At 35.8% G+C, this 20,361-nt stretch overlaps 3 protein-coding genes across 4 annotated transcripts; 2 read left to right on the plus strand and 1 right to left on the minus strand.

Moving 5' to 3' along the window:
• Positions 1-1,104: 1,104 nt before the first annotated feature.
• Positions 1,105-3,908, plus strand: LOC102216852 (gastrula zinc finger protein XlCGF52.1-like). Of its 2 annotated transcripts, none has more exons than XM_023344720.1 (2): positions 1,105-1,517; positions 2,154-3,908. In XM_023344720.1, the coding sequence occupies exons 1-2, from the start codon at positions 1,418-1,420 to the stop codon at positions 3,374-3,376; spliced, it is 1,323 nt and encodes a 440-aa protein (XP_023200488.1). In that variant the 5' UTR covers positions 1,105-1,417; the 3' UTR covers positions 3,377-3,908. The 2 variants fall into 2 exon arrangements, with proteins under 2 accessions (XP_023200488.1, XP_023200489.1); XM_023344721.1 differs by having other exon boundaries at positions 1,105-1,490.
• Positions 3,909-4,408: 500 nt separating this feature from the next.
• On the plus strand, positions 4,409-7,307 carry LOC102216594 (gastrula zinc finger protein XlCGF8.2DB-like). Its single transcript, XM_023344725.1, has 2 exons — positions 4,409-4,794; positions 5,957-7,307. The coding sequence occupies exons 1-2, from the start codon at positions 4,749-4,751 to the stop codon at positions 6,925-6,927; spliced, it is 1,017 nt and encodes a 338-aa protein (XP_023200493.1). The 5' UTR covers positions 4,409-4,748; the 3' UTR covers positions 6,928-7,307.
• Positions 7,308-13,180: 5,873 nt separating this feature from the next.
• On the minus strand, positions 13,181-18,000 carry LOC111610492. Its single transcript, XM_023344726.1, has 7 exons — positions 17,970-18,000; positions 17,495-17,531; positions 17,100-17,312; positions 16,801-16,867; positions 16,284-16,399; positions 15,043-15,402; positions 13,181-14,885 (listed from the first exon to the last, which is right to left on the minus strand). The coding sequence occupies exons 2-6, from the start codon at positions 17,526-17,528 to the stop codon at positions 15,047-15,049; spliced, it is 786 nt and encodes a 261-aa protein (XP_023200494.1). The 5' UTR covers positions 17,529-17,531; positions 17,970-18,000; the 3' UTR covers positions 13,181-14,885; positions 15,043-15,046.
• Between the last annotated feature and the right edge of the window lie 2,361 nt (positions 18,001-20,361).

The raw sequence follows: 20,361 nt of genomic DNA on the forward strand, positions 1-20,361 counted from the left end.
TTTTCCCAGTGGTTTGAGTGCTTGGAATTAAAAGCAGTATAAGAGTTTTAATCACTTTAAACAATGTGTTTAGAAGTATCTCATATGCAAGCACATAGGACCTTTTCAGGCAAATTGATCAACTTATGAGTTTCTTATTTCCTGCCATTTTCAGGTTTGACCTTATTGACTTGTTTTTTAACAACATTGTAGGAATAGACCAATAACAGATCCGACTTGCTTGGTTAAGTTTTTAAAATAAGTTTTTATGATGTACAGAGGCAACATGTGTCAAAGAGCTAACAAAGTTACCTAGATAGAACATGTCCAAAGAACTTTCCTTTTTTTAGAAGATAAGAAAAAAATTTGGATACAGAATTTTTTGGGCTTCCTTCCCAAATTCAATTATTGTTAAAGTGACGCCTAAATATGTTAATTAATGATTTCAACCTGCTTAGTATCATTTTGTCTTCTAATACTCTAAAGTAAATAATGTAATTCCTCTGTATGCTGTGATTTGAGTGTAACATCTCGAGAAAAGATGCTTTTATTTATTACTAGAATGTTTGAAATTTCACCAAATTCTGATTAACACTATATAATCCTCATTTTTGTTTATGTTTAAAGAGTTTTCTATAACGCATTATTAGCTCTAAGACCTGTACTGTCACTTTAAAAGAGCGCATTGTTATGACGTCAGTGCTCTTTACCTGAGAAGAGGTAAAGTTTCCTTGTTCTTCGTTGGCTCACGTTTTATGTAAATGTGACCACACGCAGTTGTGAGTGTTTATATATGTTAAAACACAAAGAGGAGTCATTTAGCTGACGTCACAAGTACATTTCCCCCTAGTTTACAGCAGATGCTATGCTACAGTTATGGAGTTTCTCCATGTGCTTATCTGTTTACAGGAGGATTCTTGTGTGTGGAAGAGCTGCTTGTTACAGAGCATTTTTATTTCCATTTGTTCAGGCCTCTGCCAGCAAATACTGTGGTGCGGGTATTTTCTTCAATATAACACAACGCAGAGCATATAACGATGACGCATGTCCAGGAGCATTAGTATACACCGGTTACCCGAGCTTTTATTCTGAAGGTCAATTCGACCCGAAAACAAACGACCGGAAGTGACTTTCCACTATCAGAAGCTACGTGAGCAAGTTTAGTTTCCTTTTTTTCCCCTTCGGTATGTTAAGTCACTTCGTGGAGAAGGCCATACTAGTATAATAGCTTTTCTATTAAAGTTGTTATTAATAGCTTCGATTATGTTTTTAGTGTTTGGTTTAAATGGTTTTAGCTGAATTTTTTTCCGGAAGTAGCACTGGGTCCGAGTGTTAGCTTAGCCCGTTAGCTGGAGACAGACAGCAGCACAGCGAGTCAGAGACACTTTGATAGAGAATAAACTGTTTCTGACGGACTTTAAGGAGATAAAATATTCTTATGCGATTGTATGAAAACATAGGAAGTCCAGAGTGCAGGAGAAAGGAAAGGACGATGGAGGAGCCACCAGATGGTGAGCAGACAGACTCTCAGCTTTATGGTGATTATGTTTACATCTTTCCTTAACTTTAGCATTTTAGGAACAATATATTTCTTTCCAATTATAATATAATGCATTCAAACACAAACTAACACTTATTAAATGTAAGAAATGTAAACAAAACAAACGGGGAAAAGCAATATAACAAACAAGTTTCTGAGCATTGTCAATCACTCACTATTTACATGCAACCAAGTTCAAGCAAAATGCTTCATAATTTTTCTATTCAGGAATCATTTGAAACTCTTGCTGTATAATAACTTTTAACAGAACACGCTTACTGCAGTTTCTCAAATAAATTAAGATAATAATGTAACGTCTGGTTTTATTTTCTATTGCTTGCAGAATATATGATTCCTGTGGTAATTCTTTCTCTTAACATGATTTGTTCTCTATTTATTTGTAAATGTATGTGTGACGCCGAATGTTTTTTAAAAGGCTACCTTAACAATGATAAGACTTTTTGATAATTGTGCTTGTAGCATGTTTTTCTGTTGGTGCAGTGCTGTGGTCAGATTTTCCCCAAATAGTTTAGTACATTGATTTGTAGTTTTTACTGTCAAAGTTTGATAATAAACACAGGTTTCACTTTATATGAAAACTGATATTACTTGTATTTGTTTGTGTTTCCTGCAGATGTCCAGCAAGTGTTGGTGATCAAAGAGGAGCTGGTTGTTGAGGAGGAGGACTGGAGTCCCAGACCAGACCAGGAGGACCAGAAGCCTCCTCAGATTAAAGAGGAAGAGGAGGAGAATGAGATCACAGAGTTAACTTTCAGTCCTGTTCATGTGAAGAGTGAAGATGAGGAAGAGATACCTCAGCTGTCAGAACTTCTTCCCAGTAAGACTGAGGAGAACAGAGACTCTGAGGAATCAGATGATGACAAAACTTCAAATTGTTCTTCAGAGACGGACGTCAGTGATGGAAACTGGGAGGAAAGTGAAGCTCAGTCAGATTTAGACTATGTGAAAAAAGATGCCGTTCCTGTTGGTGATAGAAAATGTGACAAAAGTAAAAAGTTACACATCTGTCCCGACTGCGGAAAAACATTCAGAAGCAGGCAAGGTTTGTTAGGACACCACAGAATACACACCGGAGAAAATCCTTTCAGCTGCTCCATTTGTAACAAAACCTTTTCCTCAAAAGGAAACTTGCAAAAACACTCAAAGGTCCACACAGGGGAAAGACCATTCAAATGTTCTGTCTGTGGCGTGGCTCTTAAAAGGAAAAACTCACTAATTGAACACACAAGAATCCACACTGGGGAGAAGCCGTTCAGTTGCTCCGTCTGCGGCCGAAGCTTTGGTTTCAGCTCCTATCTAAAAGTTCACATGAAGTGTCACTCTGAAGAAAAACCTTACAGCTGTTCTCTATGTGCAGCTAGTTTCAAAAGGAAAAATACTTTATTGGCACATGTAAAAACTCACACTGGAGAGAAGGCTTACAGTTGCTCAGTATGCGGAAAAATGTTCAAGTGGAAAGAAAGCGAAATCCGACATATGAGGTCTCATACAAAAGAGAAACCATTCAACTGCCCCATCTGTCAAAGGAACTTTCCTTCCAGGAGAACATTGAAAGAACACGCTAAGATCCACTCAGAGAACAGACCTTTCAAATGTTCTGTCTGTGACGCTGCTTTTAAAAAAAAGAGAACATTGTCAGAACACATAAAAATCCACACGGGAAAAAAGCCTTGCAGCTGTCGGGTCTGCGGCCAGAGTCTCAGTTCCAAGTCATATCTAACTGTTCACATGAGAAGTCACACAGGAGAAAAACCTTACAGCTGTTCTGTCTGTAAGGCCACTTTCAAATGGAAAAAAACTTTTTTAAAACACTCAAAAATCCATGCAGCTCAATAATGAAGTCTGTGAGAATTGGACTGTTCATGTTCAGCTTCAATACATTAAAATACTTGAAATGTTATTTCCATATACCTTAGGGGAATCTCCCCCCAGAAATTATCATGTGAAGAGTTTTGTACCACCTTGTTGCTGAAATGTGACGTACAAATAAACTTGACTTGATTTAAAATTGATGTTTTACCAAGACAGCGACCCCAAACACCACTGTAACTGAGCAGCATCTTGGTTCCAGAGTATCAAGATTAATGTTACAGATTCCAGAAGTTGATCAATTTCATGTTAAACAGGTTTAAATCAGTGTTTTATATTAATATTTTAATTGCCTTTATTAAGAGCAAAGCGAAGCCAAAGTCAGTTCTTAGTTTGTGTTGTTGCATATAGTTGATTCTGATTGTGATGTAACAAAATATTTGTTTGGTTTATCACAGGGAAACTAAATGTTGAAACATTTTCCAGATTTTTAATAAATGTGAAGATGAATGTCGACCCGTGTTTTTGTTGCTTACAGAGTGAGATGTTTTCGTGTTTTGGTTTAACATAGAATGTGGTTGTTGGAACATGCAAATGAAAGCTATTAAGAATTTCAATCACTTTCTAAAAGACAGCTATTATGATTATAATGAGTTTCTTACTTCCTGCCATTTTCAGATTTGACTTTATTGACTTATTTATACTGACACTGTATTATAAACAAAGTCTATTCCTTTTCCAACTTGCTTGGTTAAGTTTTTTCATGTGTTTTTATCATCTACAGAAGTAATAATTTGTTAAAGCATTAGCCAAGTTGCCTTAATAGAAAATGTCCAAAGAACTTTGCTTGTTTTAAAAGGTAAAAAGTTTGAACACAGACTTTCTTTAAAATTTCAAATGTTGTAAAAAGTCAATGATTTCAACCTGTTTACTATTTACCATCACTTTGTCGTCTGATCTCTTCAAATAAGTCACGACTTCCTCAGTAATGTTGAGATTTATTGCGAGCTTTTATTATGAAGGCCAAACCGGCCCGAAAACTAACAGTCGGAAGTGACCTTCGACTGTCAACAGAAGCTACTCCGGCAAGATTAGTTTCCATTTTCCCTTCGGTGTATGAAGTTACTTCGTTGAGAATGTCCTGCGAGTGTAATAGCTTCCGTTAAAGCTCATTATTAATCTCTGTTGTGTTTTTCGTGTTTTTTAAAATTATTTTTAGCTAAATTTCCTCCCGGAAGTAGCGGTGTTAGCTTAGCTGGTTAGCTGGAGACAGACAGCAGCACAGCGAGTCAGAGACACTTTGATGAAGAAAAAACTGTTTCTGACGGACTTTAAGGAGATAAAATATTCTTCTGCGATTGTATGAAAACATAGGAAGTTCAGGAGAAAGGAAAGGACGATGGAGGAGCCGCCAGATGGTGAGCAGACGGACTCTCAGCTTTATGGTGATTATGTTTACATCTTTCCACAAATGTAACATTTTAGGATCAATACCTTTGTTTGCAATAGTTATTTCACACATTCAAACACAAACTAACGTTAATTAAATTCAAATGGAAACAAAACCGGAAAAAAATATGGCGAGCGAGTTTGTGAACATTGTCCTAGAATCACTAATTTATTTACATACAACCAAATTTAAGCAAAATGCTTCACAATTTTTCTAGACAGTAACCAGTTTGAGTATAATATTTACGATATTACAACACATTATAAGTTATTATACATTGATAGCATTATAACATTATTATCTTAAAGAAATTGAGATAATAATGTATAATCTGGTTTTATTACAGGCAAGAATTGCTTCTACAGCTTCTAAAATAAAATGAATCTTGACAGTTATGGTATTTTTTTCTTTTTACATGATTTGTTAATTTACTTTATGCATAAACGCAAAAAAGTTATAGCACCAATACATGCTAGATTTAGCAGTAGTTTATTTTACAGAATATTGTAATTTTTGCTGTTCGGCTCTCTTTTAGATGAAAAATAAATTACATTATCTAATATTCTCTGGTTGATTTGTTGAGGTTAATTTAACAGACATAATGATTGTAGCTGGCCTAGTGTAGGTTTAAAACATAGTTGCCCTGTTAAGATTGCTGGGCAGTGCTCCTTTTGTCATAAAAATAATATTTTATCTTAATTTTAGGCCTTAAAAATGTCTAACAAAGGAGCAAAATGACTAGCACCCATTATGTTCTTGAAGTTTATGTAAACAAATGGAAAAAGTTGTGTTAAAACAGTGGCAAACATACAACGTGCATTTTAGTTCCCAAGTTATCACTTAAGGCTTTTTTTACACGCACCATGTTTATTTTTATGCTTTAAAAGTAACAGAATGCTGGATGATAGAGTAAAACATTAAGACAAACTGCCACATTATGCCTATTTCCTATAAAATCAGTTTTATTTTTCCCCAAATTCAGTTGCATTTTTCTGAAGCGGTACATGTGGCTACAAAATCTTCAGTAAATGTTTGTCTGACCTTCATTATGGACCTTTAATAGCTGTAGTTTTTTATTTGAGAATGAGATCACAGAGTTAACTTTGTTTTTAGTCTATTGTCAGATTTTGACAGTAACTTGTTTGAGTTTCCTGCAGATGTCCAGCAAGTGTTGGTGATCAAAGAGGAGCTGGTTGTTGAGGAGGAGGACTGGAGTCCCAGACCAGACCAGGAGGACCAGAAGCCTTCTCAGATTAAAGAGGAAGAGGAGGAGAATGAGATCACAGAGTTAACTTTCAGTCCTGTTCATGTGAAGAGTGAAGATGAGGAAGAGATACCTCAGCTGTCAGAACTTCTTCCCAGTCAGACTGAGGAGAACAGAGACTCTGAGGAATCAGATGATGACAAAACTTCAAATTGTTCTTCAGAGACGGACGTCAGTGATGGAAACTGGGAGGAAAGTGAAGCTCAGTCAGATTTAGACACTGTGAAAAAAGATGCCGTTCCTGATGGTGATAGAAAATGTGGCAAAAGTAAAAAGTTACACATCTGTCCCGACTGCGGAAAAACATTCAGAAGCAGGCAAGGTTTGTTAGGACACCACAGAATACACACCGGAGAAAATCCTTTCAGCTGCTCCATTTGTAACAAAACCTTTTCCTCAAAAGGAAACTTGCAAAAACACTCAAAGGTCCACACAGGGGAAAGACCATTCAAATGTTCTGTTTGTGGTACAGCTCTTAAAAGTAAAAATGCATTAATTGAACACACAAGAATCCACACTGGGGAGAAGCCGTTCAGTTGCTCCGTTTGCGGCCGAAGCTTTGGTTTCAGGTCGTATTTAACTGTTCACATGAAGTGTCACTCTGAAGAAAAACCTTACAGCTGTTCTCTCTGTACAGCAGCTTTCAAAAGGAAAAACACCTTATTGGCACATGTAAAAACTCATACTGGAGAGAAGCCTTACAGCTGCTCGGTCTGTGGGAAGAACTTTGCCCACTGTGTAAGTCTAACATGTCATATGAGAAGTCACACAGGAGAGAGACCTTACAGCTGCTCCATTTGTAAGGCGACATTCAAGTGGAAAAATACATTCACACATCATATAAAAATCCATACTGATGAGTAAGCTGCCAAGACTCTGGTCAAAACTTAAGAGATAAGAAAACTGCACACCAGTCCTCAGTTCCAGGCCTCGAGGAACTTTTTTCAACGCACCTCAATAATGACTGAATTACTTATCAAGTGATGCACATTAAGGTATATTTTGTGTTCAAAATAGACAAGTAAGCATGTTTTTAGAGGACGTCTCCAATATTCAGAAGCGGTTTTGGTCCCTAACAAAAGCCGTTTTCCACTGTATTGGAATAAGTTGTATTGAATGTTGTGATGAGGTTGAACTCCTTTTACCCGGATATGAACTGGACCTTTTGTGTTTCATAGTGCCTTACATTTGTGAACTGGTGCCAAATTAAATTGATCTCTGTCAGCAGACGATTGGTGGAAAGTGGTGTTTTTTCTTGATGAATCCTCATAATTGTTTGTGGACTTCTAGATATTTTTGTTGCGATGATGTCTGATGCAATCCCCATCAGTTTTTTAGGATGTTAATAAAATAATTTTAATTATCTTTTTGTATGAAATAAAAATGTATTGGAAAAAATCCAAAAACGTTGAAGTGACGAGGCAACTTTTAGCTCAGCAAAAACGTTTGCAGGCAAGACATTCCTTAGTTATGAAGACTTTTCTTCAGTCGTTTGGCCTCCAGGTGGCGCCATAACTCCATGCATTAAACAAGGTTGCAACTTTCCAGGAAACTCGGATTCAACTAACTCTTGAGTCTGTGAACTCTGAGTTCTCTGGTTCCAGAGTGACTGATAAAGGAGCCTCCATATAAAATGACTAGTTACACTTATCTGACTGCTCTATTATCTGGTTAGCTTTGCCTTCAGAGGACAAGAATCTGGACAGCAATACAGATATTGACATATTTTAATAGCAGTCATTAAAAATGGGACTGATGGAAATCAGCTTTTAGATAAATCCAGTATATTTATAACAACATTTTACATTCATTAATGTGCTTTATTTGATTGATTTAAATAAAATCAATCAATATATCTTGAGACATTTCAGAGTCCAATCAAGCTATTCCAAGTGACTCTTATGACTTAATGGAGTATAAAACATAAGTATTATTAACCACTAAGATAAAGAATTTGACTAAAATACAATTGGCAACACTTTTAGATACTAAAAAAGTATCCATATTGGTAAGGTTACATTTGTGGCAATGACTATCAGAATTATTTTAAAATGTTTTTATTTAAATGTAAAAAGTATTTCCTTGGGGGTTGGAGGGTAATCTCTTTCTCTGTTTTTTAAATTAAAACTGAAAATCATGTTTGATCTGACATTTTATTTGTATATGAGGTTCATGCGCCTCTCGTTGTCTGTGAATATTTCCATTGTTGTTGCGAAAATGTTCGTGTTTCTTCCATTCCAGTAGGTGGCGGTAATGCATTCTATACCTTTCCTGCAAACCGCAAATACAAATCCAGAAGAAGAAAGTCAAACTTCCGTTTTGAGTCTTGTATCTTGAATCTTGAATCTTGTAAAAGTATCTTTAAGCCTCATTTTCGTCTTACATTGTTTGTAAGTTTTTCAGGGTTTTCATTTTGTTTTTGCTGAATTTTCCTCTTGGATCAACCGAAGCTCCGAGTGTTTGCTGTTAGTTTAACCTACCAGCTGGAAGCACATCAACCACTGAGGAGCACAGCAAAGATGGCTTCCCAGTTTACTGGTAATTATCATCTTTTACATCCGTTTAAAAAAAACACGAATCTGTTAAAATACCAAGATATGCATAAAACCACGAGTTAAAAGTTTTTCTGCACCTTAATGTGACATAAATTCTGTACAAGTTTGAAAACTAGCATTTTGTGAGAGAAATATGTACACCCTTAAACCAAATGGATTTGATTTAATTTCAGCCTTCAGTCGTTTTCAAGAGATGTAATGACATAATAATGCAAGCACATGTGTTAGTTGATCTTTTTAAAGAACAACCAACGGTTGAACAGGAAGACATTTTAAATATCCAGAATAATTTACCAAAACATTAAATGAAATAGATTATAATGCTTCTGTGAACAAATATGTCCTTCAGAAAATGTTATTCATTAGGCTCAGATAGAAAATAATTAGCAAATCTGTCAAAACGTTTATGAGCGAAAAGTGCAAACTAAAATCAAAACCTCTCCATCTGAATAACAGCTAGTGATTCTCTGGAAAACATGCACATGAAAATTACTGAGGTAATTTTGTTTGTAGTAATAATTGTTACACTGATAACAGCAATCAATTGATCTACAGATTATTAAAAGTAGAGATTAACTGATTAGTTTTTTGCTGATCACTGACCTTTTAAAACCCTGACCTGTGACCTGCTGACTCAGGGGTTTGTGTTTGTGCTTTTTTATAGCAAAGAAGTTGCATGTTGGCAATAGTGAGGTAAATGTTAGCAACATGTTGGAGTTCATTCATTTTTGTCTCTGTGTTTCACCCAGGTTCGCTAACCAGCTTCAGAACCCGACCAGAACCCCTGAGTGTAAATTACCTAGAGAAATAATGAGATTTGGGTTTAATGCAGGGTAAACAGGCTTTAATGCCAAAAAATAACGAAATGTTTCAAGTCATACAAATGGATCAGACACAGAGTTACATTCACCGTCCGGCGCTGGGGCCACATGTAGCTGGAACCAAGTGAGGCAAAGATTGTAGCGAGTTTAGCTTTTTATTCTTCTCTGCAATCTGCACCCTCCCTAAGGGGTAGTTTAATCAGTTTCTGTCTGTTTGTGTATGACTGGCAGCAGTCATACACAAACATGGTTATGTAAGCTGCAGCATGTGTGTAAACAGATAAAAGAGATAAAGGAAAAGACAGAATCCATAACAGCCATGTAGACGTTGCCTGGTGGACGTGTCGGTCTGTCAGAGCAGAGAAAGGAGACAGCAGCTCATTTTCAGACCTTTGCAGATGTAGATAAGATTGTTTTAATATATCGGCTTCACATTTAAGTATCAGCTGGTCACTGATCTCATAATGACAGAAATTACAATATTCAATACACAAAATCAGGCAATTAAAATTCGTTATTTAGACATCCTGATAGTTGTACAGTTTTTAAAAATTAAATACACTTATGGTCATTTGCTTTCAGGGAATCTGTACTGTTGGTGTGAGAGTTATTGCTAGGGATGCAACGATCCACTTTTTTTGCTTCAGATGCCAATATCTGAGGTTTTACATTGGTCAATGTAAAAGAAAAACAGTGCTGAATTGGCTTAAAATGTTTCTATTTTTTAAATCACAGACATGAATGTAATGGATTACAAATTTGTTTCAGGACTCGGCACCAGTACAGCACATTTCAATAGCATCACAAGCTTGGTCAAGCATGTCTGACCAAGCTTGTTAAAGAAACAACACAACTTTAATATATCGACTCAGTGCAATTAGGAGGAAAGCAGCCAGTGTAAATAGAAGAAGTAATAGAAACTGAAACTGATGAATTTACTTCAAGCGTAAAAATAAACAACATAAAACCTTTCAAATGGTTCAGAAAGTTCAATTAGGAATTCTAAATATAATGTAAAATAAATAATAAAGCAAGACGTCGCTCACAGCACAAATCAGTCACATTGTCACCAATCTAGAACCTGATCTAGAATTTTTTTCTATATCGCGACCGATGCACATAATACTGGATTGGTGGATCTCTAGTTATTATAATAAACTCTATAGACTCAACATATCTATAAATGATCTTAGAAATGTTTCCTACAGCAAGACTTTGTGTTTCCTGCAGACGTCCAGCAGCTGATGGGGATCAAAGAGGAGGAGGCGTGGAGTCCAAGCCTGGACCAGGAGGACCAGAAGCCTCCACAGATTAAAGAGGAGCAGGAGGAGAAAAAGATCACAGAGATACAATTTAGTCCTGTTCCTGTGAAGAATGAAGATGAGGAAGAGAAACCTCAGCTGCCAGAACTGCATCACAACCAGACTGAGAAGAACATGGAGACTGTAAAACCCGATCCAGATGAAAGTTTAGAATCACATGATGAAGATGAAACTTCTCATTCTTCTTCAGAGTTTTTAGAGACGGATGACGGTGATGGAAACTGGGAGGAGAGCAGTGAAGCTCAGTCAGGTTTGGGGTCTGGGAAGAAAAACACCGATCCAGTTGGCAAGAAAGGTAAAAAGTTACACTGCTGCTCCGAGTGTGGGAAGACGTTCAGCCGAAGACCATATTTGTTTGAACACAAAAGAATCCACACTGGAGAAAAACCCTTCAGTTGCTCCATCTGTGACAAAAGCTTTACGTGGAAACAATCTTTGACCCAACACATAAAGAAGCACAGCGGAGAAAGACCTTTCAGTTGTTCCATCTGTGACAAAACCTTTACATGGAATCACGTTTTGTCACAACACGTGAAGACACACAGTGAAGAGAAACCTTTCAGCTGCTCCGTCTGTAGCAATGGTTTTTTGACAAAAGTTTATTTAAAAAAACACATGGCAGTTCACACTCAGCATAGACCTTTCAGATGTTCTGTCTGTAACGCAGCTTTTAAATGTAAGAAGGATTTAGTGCGACATATGAGAATCCACACTGGAGAGAAACCTTACAGCTGCTCCGTCTGTAAGGCGGCTTTCCAGAGGAGACACATTTTAGTAGAACACACAAGAACCCACACTGGAGAGAAACCTTACAGCTGCTCTGTTTGTAAGAAAGCTTTCCTGAGAAGATACACTTTAGTAGAACACACAAAAACCCACTCTGAAGAGAAACCTTACATCTGCTCTGTTTGTAAGAGAGCTTTCAAGAGAAGACACACTTTAGTAGAACACACAAAAACCCACTCTGAAGAGAAACCTTACAGCTGCTTGGTCTGTAAGGCAACGTTCAAGTGGAAAACCACATTCGTGAAGCATAAAAGAATCCATATGCCTGAATAACCCTCCAGTTACACAAACTGCAGTTGAAGTTTCAGCCACTTTCACAAGCACCTTAAGGGTCTATTCAAAGTAGGGCTGTAAAGATTCATCGAATGATTCAAGATTCTTGATTATTAAAATTCCTCAAGACAAATTATCTGCTTTGTAGCTTCATTAAATTATGTTTCATTGTTTAGCGCCATGTCTTCCGACTGGATAATTATTTGTGTCGCGCAACAGTCTCACTTCCACCAATGAATTGTTAATGAGTGCTAAGTGCTGTTAGCATAACATACAGACCAATTATCCTATTTTCCTGTCCACTCGTCACATTCTGTCTGTTGCATCTCCGGGGATTTCAGTCATTGATGAAAATGTCCGGATCCAACAGAATTTATCAGAATTACTGATATGTTTTAGTTCATGACTGACAATCACAGAAGGCAGAAATATCAAACGTTCTGGATTTCAGACACACCAGCCACTAACATTTTTGTCTAGTTTCGTTTCAACACATAAATTCAGACATTCAAATTCAAAAATACTTTATTGATCCCAAAGGGAAATTTAATATCCATCTCATCATGTCTTGGTCATCAAAGAACCATGTCATTTTTGTCATTGTTTCATTATTGTCATGAAATAAAGGTCGTCAACAAAATAATTAATTTTTTATCGTCAGTGAACTGCAGCGAAGTGCCTGGATGTGCACAGGTGGAATCGGAGACGCATTTAGATCGAGGGAACACGTTGCACTGCTGCAGCTGCAATGAAAAACTGGACAATAATTTTTTTACCTTCCTGATTGCAGCATAATGAATCTGTTGTTTTATTATTTTTATTGCTAGATTGAATGTAATTTCAAGTTGTGTGTAATTTTTTCAATGAACTTGATTGACTGTGTTGCCTTTGGCTATTACTGGATGCAGCATTGAGAACTTTGCATTGATGCTGTCAGAACTCAATCATTTATTTCCAGGCGGTACGTTTGTTTGCTCGGGATAACAGAGCTCTCATTTACTCAGATTATCTAAATCCACCTCTTTGTATCCAACACCACTAGTTTAGCTGCACAATTTACTGTAGATGTATTATTATTGTAATGCCATTGTGATACTATTATAACGGTTTTGATCGAAACATTTGTTCTGTCATGTTAATCAGTTCCTCTCTCCTCAAAAACCTGACAGAATATTCTCTTTGTCCACTAAAATAATTTTTTTTAAATGTGATCATCCATGAGGTTTTTCAAGAGATAAATGTTTAGGAGATGATCTATCTGAGGTGCTTTTTAATTTACAGAATCAGTAAATGTGGCTACTTTTGCACCGATTGTAAATGCCAGGTTGATACGTTTGTATGAGCATTGTTAACTAAACTGCTGGTAAGATTGTAGTTTGTTTTTAGGCAGAGCTTGTTCACTATTGTGAATTTTGTTTCTTCTCGTATCTTTATTTTCCTGCACACTCACTTTAGTTTGGCTGTTTTTCAATGTTTTGAGGTCAGAACTTTTTGTTTCGCCCATTTCCTCCCAGTTTTTCAAAACACCAGAGACTCAGTTGATGAGCAAACAATGACATATTGGTAGTTTCTAAAATGAAGAGATAAACTACTGAAACTTTGAAGTAGTTTGACATTAAGCATGTCAATAATCTGAGGTCAAAGCTGAGTATTTTCTTCATGAAATGTGAGACGACGCTAATATCAATAGGCTTTTTTATTTATTCATAGATTTAAGACAGTAAAATCATGTTTACAATGTAAAATAAAATTTTAGAAAGAGTTGACAAATATTTACTGTTACATGTACAAGCTGTATTTTTTGTGCCACTCCAGTATCTTTTCATAAAGTTTTGTAACATCTGGATTGTAAAGTTGAAATCCCTGCACCTTGACAGCAGCATAAATATGTTTACATTTTGATAAGGCCTTGTTCACTCATAGCCAAGTCTTTTTAAAAACCAATATCTCTGCCACATCATTTAAAAATATCGTACACATGGAATCAGTTTCAGAAAAGTTTCCATCCGTATGAGCCCACAACATGCCAAACCCATAGGGGGCAGTGTAGCGCTAAGCTAAAACCTGTCAGCCAATCAGATTGCTTCAAGACAACCATGACTTCCTGTTATGAATTAAACATGGCGCCAGGTGTGGACAAAACTAGTTTTAAATAGACTTTTAAACTTAAAACAATGTCAATTGGGAATTGTGTCAAAGAAAGTATGTTATGTTGGTTCATTATTTGACTGCAAAGACCCTAAATCTTTATTCCCCCTTTCTGACACCAAACACAAATATGGAGTTTTCTCAGATTTTCACATTTAGTCGTAATGTATTAGTTTCCCAGATATCTGGCTCTGTACAAACATGAACAAACATTAGTTAGAACTTTTGTCCTGCTTGCTTTTTTATTATTTTGCTGTTATTTATAAATAACAGACACCCTGAGCTGCTTTTGCATCGTTTCCACCAATATTTCCTCTCTTAAGTGTCTGTACTTAAGAGACATACGCTGCATATTTGTAACTTGCTTGATAAAACTTTTAGATTTGTCTAAGAAAGGACAAATCTAAACATTTTTGGTAACCTTTAGTTATTCTTGGCTGCTGCAGTGAGAACTGTATGTTGATTCAGGTGCTGTTTGTCAGAACTCAATGATAACCAGTTATTTACATGTGGTATGATAGTTTGCATGAGTCAAAATTCACTCAGATTATCCTAATCCAAGACTTTGTAATCCCAGCCACAATTAGAGGACTTTACCGGTGACAGCAATTGGTTTTTAATCTTATTTCTTTAAGGTTCAGCAACAAAACTAGAAATAAATACATTTAAATGATTTATATAAATCAAAATTAGAAGTGAAGAAGTCAAACTAAATCACCTTAAAATGCATTAATGAATAGCGACAGTTATGATCCTTATTGACCTATAGAAAGACGGTCAGAAACAGAACTACATGTCTCATAAGTAATAGTTACAAAGGCATAATCTGAAGCATCAGCAGAGATTAAAAATCCTCCAAAGTAATCAGAAGATCTTCAGAGAAGTTTTCATGGCCTCTTGATGTGTTTATAATGAACCTGAGATGAGAAAATTAACATTTTACAGTTATTTTCAAACAGTTTTGAACATTAAATTTCATAATTTTGCACAACTTGTCAAAACAATCTTTGTCAAATCACATTAAACCAGAATTAAAAATAAAAATGACAAAGATCAGATTATCAGGTTACAAACCCAGTTAAGCTTGGCAGATGAAAGGCAAACTCTCGTGGCAGTCTTCATCATCCACCTTCACTTCATCCTGGACCAAGACAACCTTTCCACAGTGGTTGTTCAGAGGGTCATCAGGAAAGCTGATGTTAAGATCTCTGCCAATTTTTTCCCCCTTTGATGTCCAGATCCACCCTGAATTGGTTCCAAAGATGGATCTCTCCAGGCCGACCCAGACACCATTCTTCAGTTCTGCTGCTTTATCTTTCATGATCTTAATCACTGCATCCCGCAGTGTTTGGTTGGTGATTTCAACCAAAGTGGAATCTAATGTTTTGCAGAATTGTAAAGCTTCAATCCAAGTTTTGTTGGTCAGAAATATTCCTTTAAAAACAGACAAAAAGATTATTCATATATCTTAATCACTTTTGTTACATGGAGACATAAGTAGTCAATGATTTCATTGGTAATCTTTGTCCAGAGCGTCTGGGCTCTGCTGATTGGCTAGGTAGAAAATCTACCAGAGATAATCTGAGTCAAAGGGGGGAAAATCCCAGAGAATCTAATCCTGACACTCTGCCTTCTGCGTGTCATCACAGCAGTACTCCTCCATTAAGCCTTTAACAGCCGTTCTGAGAAGCAGGTCATACGATGAGCTCAGCAGATTTCCAGTTCCACCAGGTGTTTGCTAATTGCTGCTGCCGCTAGTCTGGAGGAGCTGAGTGGGTGAGGAATGGGGGAAGGATTAAATGATTGTTCATTTGCAGAACCTCTGCAGAACTTTCTGATATGCTGAGGAAGTTAGACTATTTGAATCAACTGTGTTGGAGCAGAAGCTCAGCTAAACTGTAAGAACTTGAGCTGGACAACCATTCCTTAGAGAACTGTTTACCCATTTTTAAAAATATATGTTGCTGTGCATGGAAAAACTCCACAATATATTGGCAACATATTTTGGAGTTTTTTCAAAATTAATTTCCGTCTAAGCTTTGTGATCAGAATAATTTTATGTGGTGAAAATGGAAAATAGATTATGAAATAAAATATTGTGTAACTTTCAGGGTGTCAAACAAAACAAAGTATTTATTTTATCTTTTTCCACAGTTGGGTTGCTAATGTAACTTAAAAATGTGAACCAAGATGTAAAATGACAGAATGTATTTTAGAAACATCTCACTTAACTTACCTACTATTGGATCGCTTTGTTTTTCAAAAGCTACTAATGTCAGAGTTGCAGGACAATTTTATCACTTTAAAATACTTACCTGTTTGATTATCAGCACTCCAAAGGTCAAATTTACAGTCAGAACGTTGTACGGAATGAGGTAGCTTTAGCTGTATGTTATATGATCGATCAGTTAGTGCAGAGATGGAGATCTTACTGTGGAAGAAAAATAGACCAAGATAAAAAACAATTGTGTAAATATTAGTTTACATTAAACAGAGATGTCCAAACATTTTTGCCACAGTGGCCAAAACTATAAAAATAAAAGTAATGCCAGGCACAAATTTTATCTAAAATTCGATTTTTTTTAAATGCAAAAACATGTTTAATAAAAGATGAGCAATTTGTGTTTTGCAGCTTAATAACATTTTAGTTTGTCTCCATCTCTTTTAGAAGGCATCGTCTCAGTGAAAATAAGATCCCAATTATCATTTTTTAGATTGTATTTGCATTAACCTCCTGGGCTGGTAAACCAAATGCACTTGGGATACAAATCGTTCTGTGGGCCACAAATGGGCCCCGGGCCACAGCTGAGAGACCACAGATACAGAACTTACTCGTTGTTATCGCAGGTAGACTGTCCATATTTAATTTTTTGGCAATCTTTGTCGAAGCAATACTTTCCTGGAAATTAAAATCACAGAAAGTTGTTAAGGACGTATCTGCACTTTCAAAAACTTCATGAATCTATTTCTTTGAAGTGTGTATGCAGACTTTATTTCTCATAAACATGCAATTTCTGTTATGCTCAGGACGCTGCATGGAACTGTTGGTTATACATTATAGAGTAATTTTCCTATTTAGTAGCTCAAAAATATCAGCAAAGAAAATGTTGCAGGACACTGAAGGAACAAACCTTGATTGGAGACTTTAAACTGAAATGGACCTGTTTTTTTAGGTTTATCTAAACAACTGAAGGACATATTCAAATATCCACCATCTTCCCTGCACTGAAGCTTCCAAGTCTTTTCCTTGCAGGTAATTGTCAAAATCGTGGGGCTTCCATTAAGAGTGCAGTTGCTTGTATGCTCAAAATCATCATCTGCAGCTGCACAGATCAGCAGGGCTTCTGGAAACAACAGAAAACAACCAGATACAGCAAACAAAATGTTTAATTTACAATATCTTTTTCATTTTTCAATTTCCAGTAGGCAAATGGAGAAACTGAGATTCTACAGAAAATGGACGCATACATTAGTTAGTAAAAATAATATAAATTCATGTTCAACATTGGATTATTTGAACACTTACGTAGCAGCAGTGAGAGAAAGACTTGATGCTTCATCGTCTGTAAGATATAAAAGATGAGATTAAGACTAACATGGGAAACATTCTTTCTAAAACTAAAGTAAAGAAGTAAAATTACTTATGAAGAAAAGGTTTTCATAGCTATGAGCCATAGATTTCACACTGTCAAACTTCATGACATCACTGTCTGTATCAGGTTCCTCTGGTAGTCAAATATCCTCACAGTATATCCTGAACTCTGAACTTATCAAGTCTTATTTGAACGTTGAGGAATCTTCAAAACTATTTATCTTGTTTGTTCCTGTATTGGTAGAATTTAAATTACAGCAAAACTATTGTTACAAATAAAATGTTGAATTTAGTTTAATAAAACATAAAAACTACTGCCTTATTGAAAACAAAGGAATGTTTTCTACATAAAGGATTAATGCAAACACATAAATAATTTAGCTAATTCTTTGGTTTCTCATAAATTTACCTTTCTGAAGAGAAGTTGCTGTTTATGTCCAAAATGTGAAAACGACAAGCAGGAGTTTGGATTTTATGAAGCTGCTTTTCCTCCTCCTCCAAACACGCCCACACCTGGACGCTGCTAGACGACAAAAAATAAAATCAGGATCAGGAAAACACCTTTTCACACCCCTGTATTTTTGTAATTTTCTCTTCCTTGTTTGTCCCTTTAGAATCCCTTGTTTCCAGAAGTCAAATTTAAATCCATATTCAACTGAAGTTTAGGTTTTTTTTAGGATATGAAGCAAAACAAAATTATACACTTTTACAGAGAGATGAAGGTAGAATTATATTATTTTAGAATCCAAGCTTGTGAGAGATTTTGGTGCTGCGTTTTACAGCTTATCAGGTATTTTCAGAATATTTTATTTTTATTTCCATAATATTTACATTTGTTTTGCAATTCTTTGTAGTTTAGTTCTTCAGTCAAAAGGTAATGGTGACACCAACTGTAATTTTAAAAAAAACAAAAACTTAAAAGTAAATTGTCTAGATGAGTCTTGAAATTTCTTACTTTTATATAAAACTTGTTCATAACTCTGACTGTTAGAAACGACCAGGCTTGTTACCATGGCGATTTCTCTGCTCACATGTCAGAATAAATAATCTGAAGAATTGTTAAAAGATCAAATGTTTTATTGCTGCCCAGTTCAGAGACGGCTGCACCATTTAAGAAACAAACTTACTGGATGAATTAAAGTAATTTTAAATCTAAATCTGCAGTTTCATGATTTCCATTCAGATTAACGTCGGGTGCTTTATTGGCCATCAGTTAGCGACATATTAGCTGATAATCATTTGTACAGATAATGGAAAGATTTCTAAACACTTGGGTATATAAATGTATATAGAAAGATTTCTGGACTTTCTGCCATTTTGCAACTTCCTTTTGTGTAAGATTTTAATTTCCATTTAATTCCAACTTATTACACACATCTTGTGTGTAATAATTTGTTTCCTGTATTTCTTTGGATTTTTACTAATATCTGGTGTGAAGTTGATGTACATAGGACCATTAGAAACGGATCTACTGAAGAAAACATTGTTAGGAGTAAGTACTTTTGTGCAAAGATATTTTTTGCATCAAATGTTTTTCCATATTGTGGAGATCCTAAAAGGAATAAAATAGCAAACCTGAAAATAACTTAAACAGTAAGAAAAAATGAAAGTAAAACTGACATCAGGCTGGAATCAAAGTTAACTTTCTTTGGCAAATATGGAAAACAAGACAAGCAAACAAGGCTGAGAACCCAGGCACAAAAACACAAACAATTATTTAACAGACAAACTCCATTTTGTGTTTTTCTTTTATTTCTGCAGGCCATCAGATCTTATAACTCAAAATTATTTCACAACATTGATGAACTGGATTATTCTTTTCAGTGTTGACAACAAAATAAGTTATGTACTTATAATTTAATTTAGAGTGCAGTTTGAAGTTTTGAAGCAAATGGAATCCATGAAAACTACAAACAGCTGCAGAAAACTTTATTAACAGTTGCTTGTTTCACTTTCATGGTTATCAATGGCATTCATCAAACAGCCGCACCAATATATTTACATATTGACCAGGAAATGATCTGATGAAGGCATGAAAACCAGGAGAACATTTTCATTTCTTTTTTCTCTGTTCAACAATAACCTGTAAATAATTTACGTTTTAACAAAAATAATTTAATTAATCATGTCCATAAATAAAAGAGCATAAAAATATTTTATTTTTTCTGTCAATACAGCAACCAAAATTCTTCATTGCAGTGAAGAATCATTTCTCCATCAGTTTCATCCAATAGTTTGAATATATTCATATTATCATCACATTCAAACTAAGGTACAATGATGTCTGTGTCTAAAAAGTTTGTTTATCAAATATTTGACTGACTGGCCGGTCTGTATTAGTTTAATATTAACTTTTATGTATCAGTGGATCTATGAGTGAACACTGTGTAAGGAAAAATGCGCTGACTCACTTTGTTTATAAGCAAAATCTAGAAGCTGAAAGTAATAAAAATTTAAAATGCAAAGTTTAGTTGGCTTCTCAAGGAATGAAAGTGTTGTAAAACTTGAATGAATATTTAGTAAGCTGTCAGGAATCCGGTGTGTGTGTGTGTGTGTGTGTGTGTGTGTGTGTGTGTGTGTGTGTGTGTGTGTGTGTGTGTGTGTGTGTGTGTGTGTGTGTGTGTGTGTGTGTGTGTGTGTGTGTGTGTGGGTGGGTGCGTGTGGGTGCCTGTGCATTTGTTTCTAATACCTTGTGGGGACCATTTTCCTGACATATAATACGTTGTGGGGACCCACTGCTGTTTGTGGGGACCGAAGCCTGGGGGGGCGTGTGTGGCTACTCTTCTCCCAGCATCAATACT

The sequence above is a fragment of the Xiphophorus maculatus genome, chromosome 13, assembly GCF_002775205.1.
Source record: "Xiphophorus maculatus strain JP 163 A chromosome 13, X_maculatus-5.0-male, whole genome shotgun sequence".
Taxonomy (NCBI): Eukaryota; Metazoa; Chordata; class Actinopteri; order Cyprinodontiformes; family Poeciliidae; genus Xiphophorus; species Xiphophorus maculatus.

Bases quoted from the DNA above. Each gene is read 5' to 3' on its own strand.
- LOC102216594 (XM_023344725.1), top strand. From the start codon at position 4,749: ATGGAGGAGCCGCCAGATGGTGAGCAGACGGACTCTCAGCTTTATG. The intron at 4,795-5,956 runs GTGATTATGTTT...AGTTTCCTGCAG, and splicing joins GACGGACTCTCAGCTTTATG to ATGTCCAGCAAGTGTTGGTG.
- LOC111610492 (XM_023344726.1), bottom strand. From the start codon at position 17,528: ATGAAGCATCAAGTCTTTCTCTCACTGCTGCTAC. The intron at 16,400-16,800 runs GTAAGTTCTGTA...TTTCTTCCACAG, and splicing joins TCTACCTGCGATAACAACGA to TAAGATCTCCATCTCTGCAC. The intron at 15,403-16,283 runs GTAAGTATTTTA...CTGTTTTTAAAG, and splicing joins GAGTGCTGATAATCAAACAG to GAATATTTCTGACCAACAAA.
- LOC102216852 (XM_023344720.1), top strand. From the start codon at position 1,418: ATGCGATTGTATGAAAACATAGGAAGTCCAGAGTGCAGGAGAAAGGAA. The intron at 1,518-2,153 runs GTGATTATGTTT...TGTTTCCTGCAG, and splicing joins GACAGACTCTCAGCTTTATG to ATGTCCAGCAAGTGTTGGTG.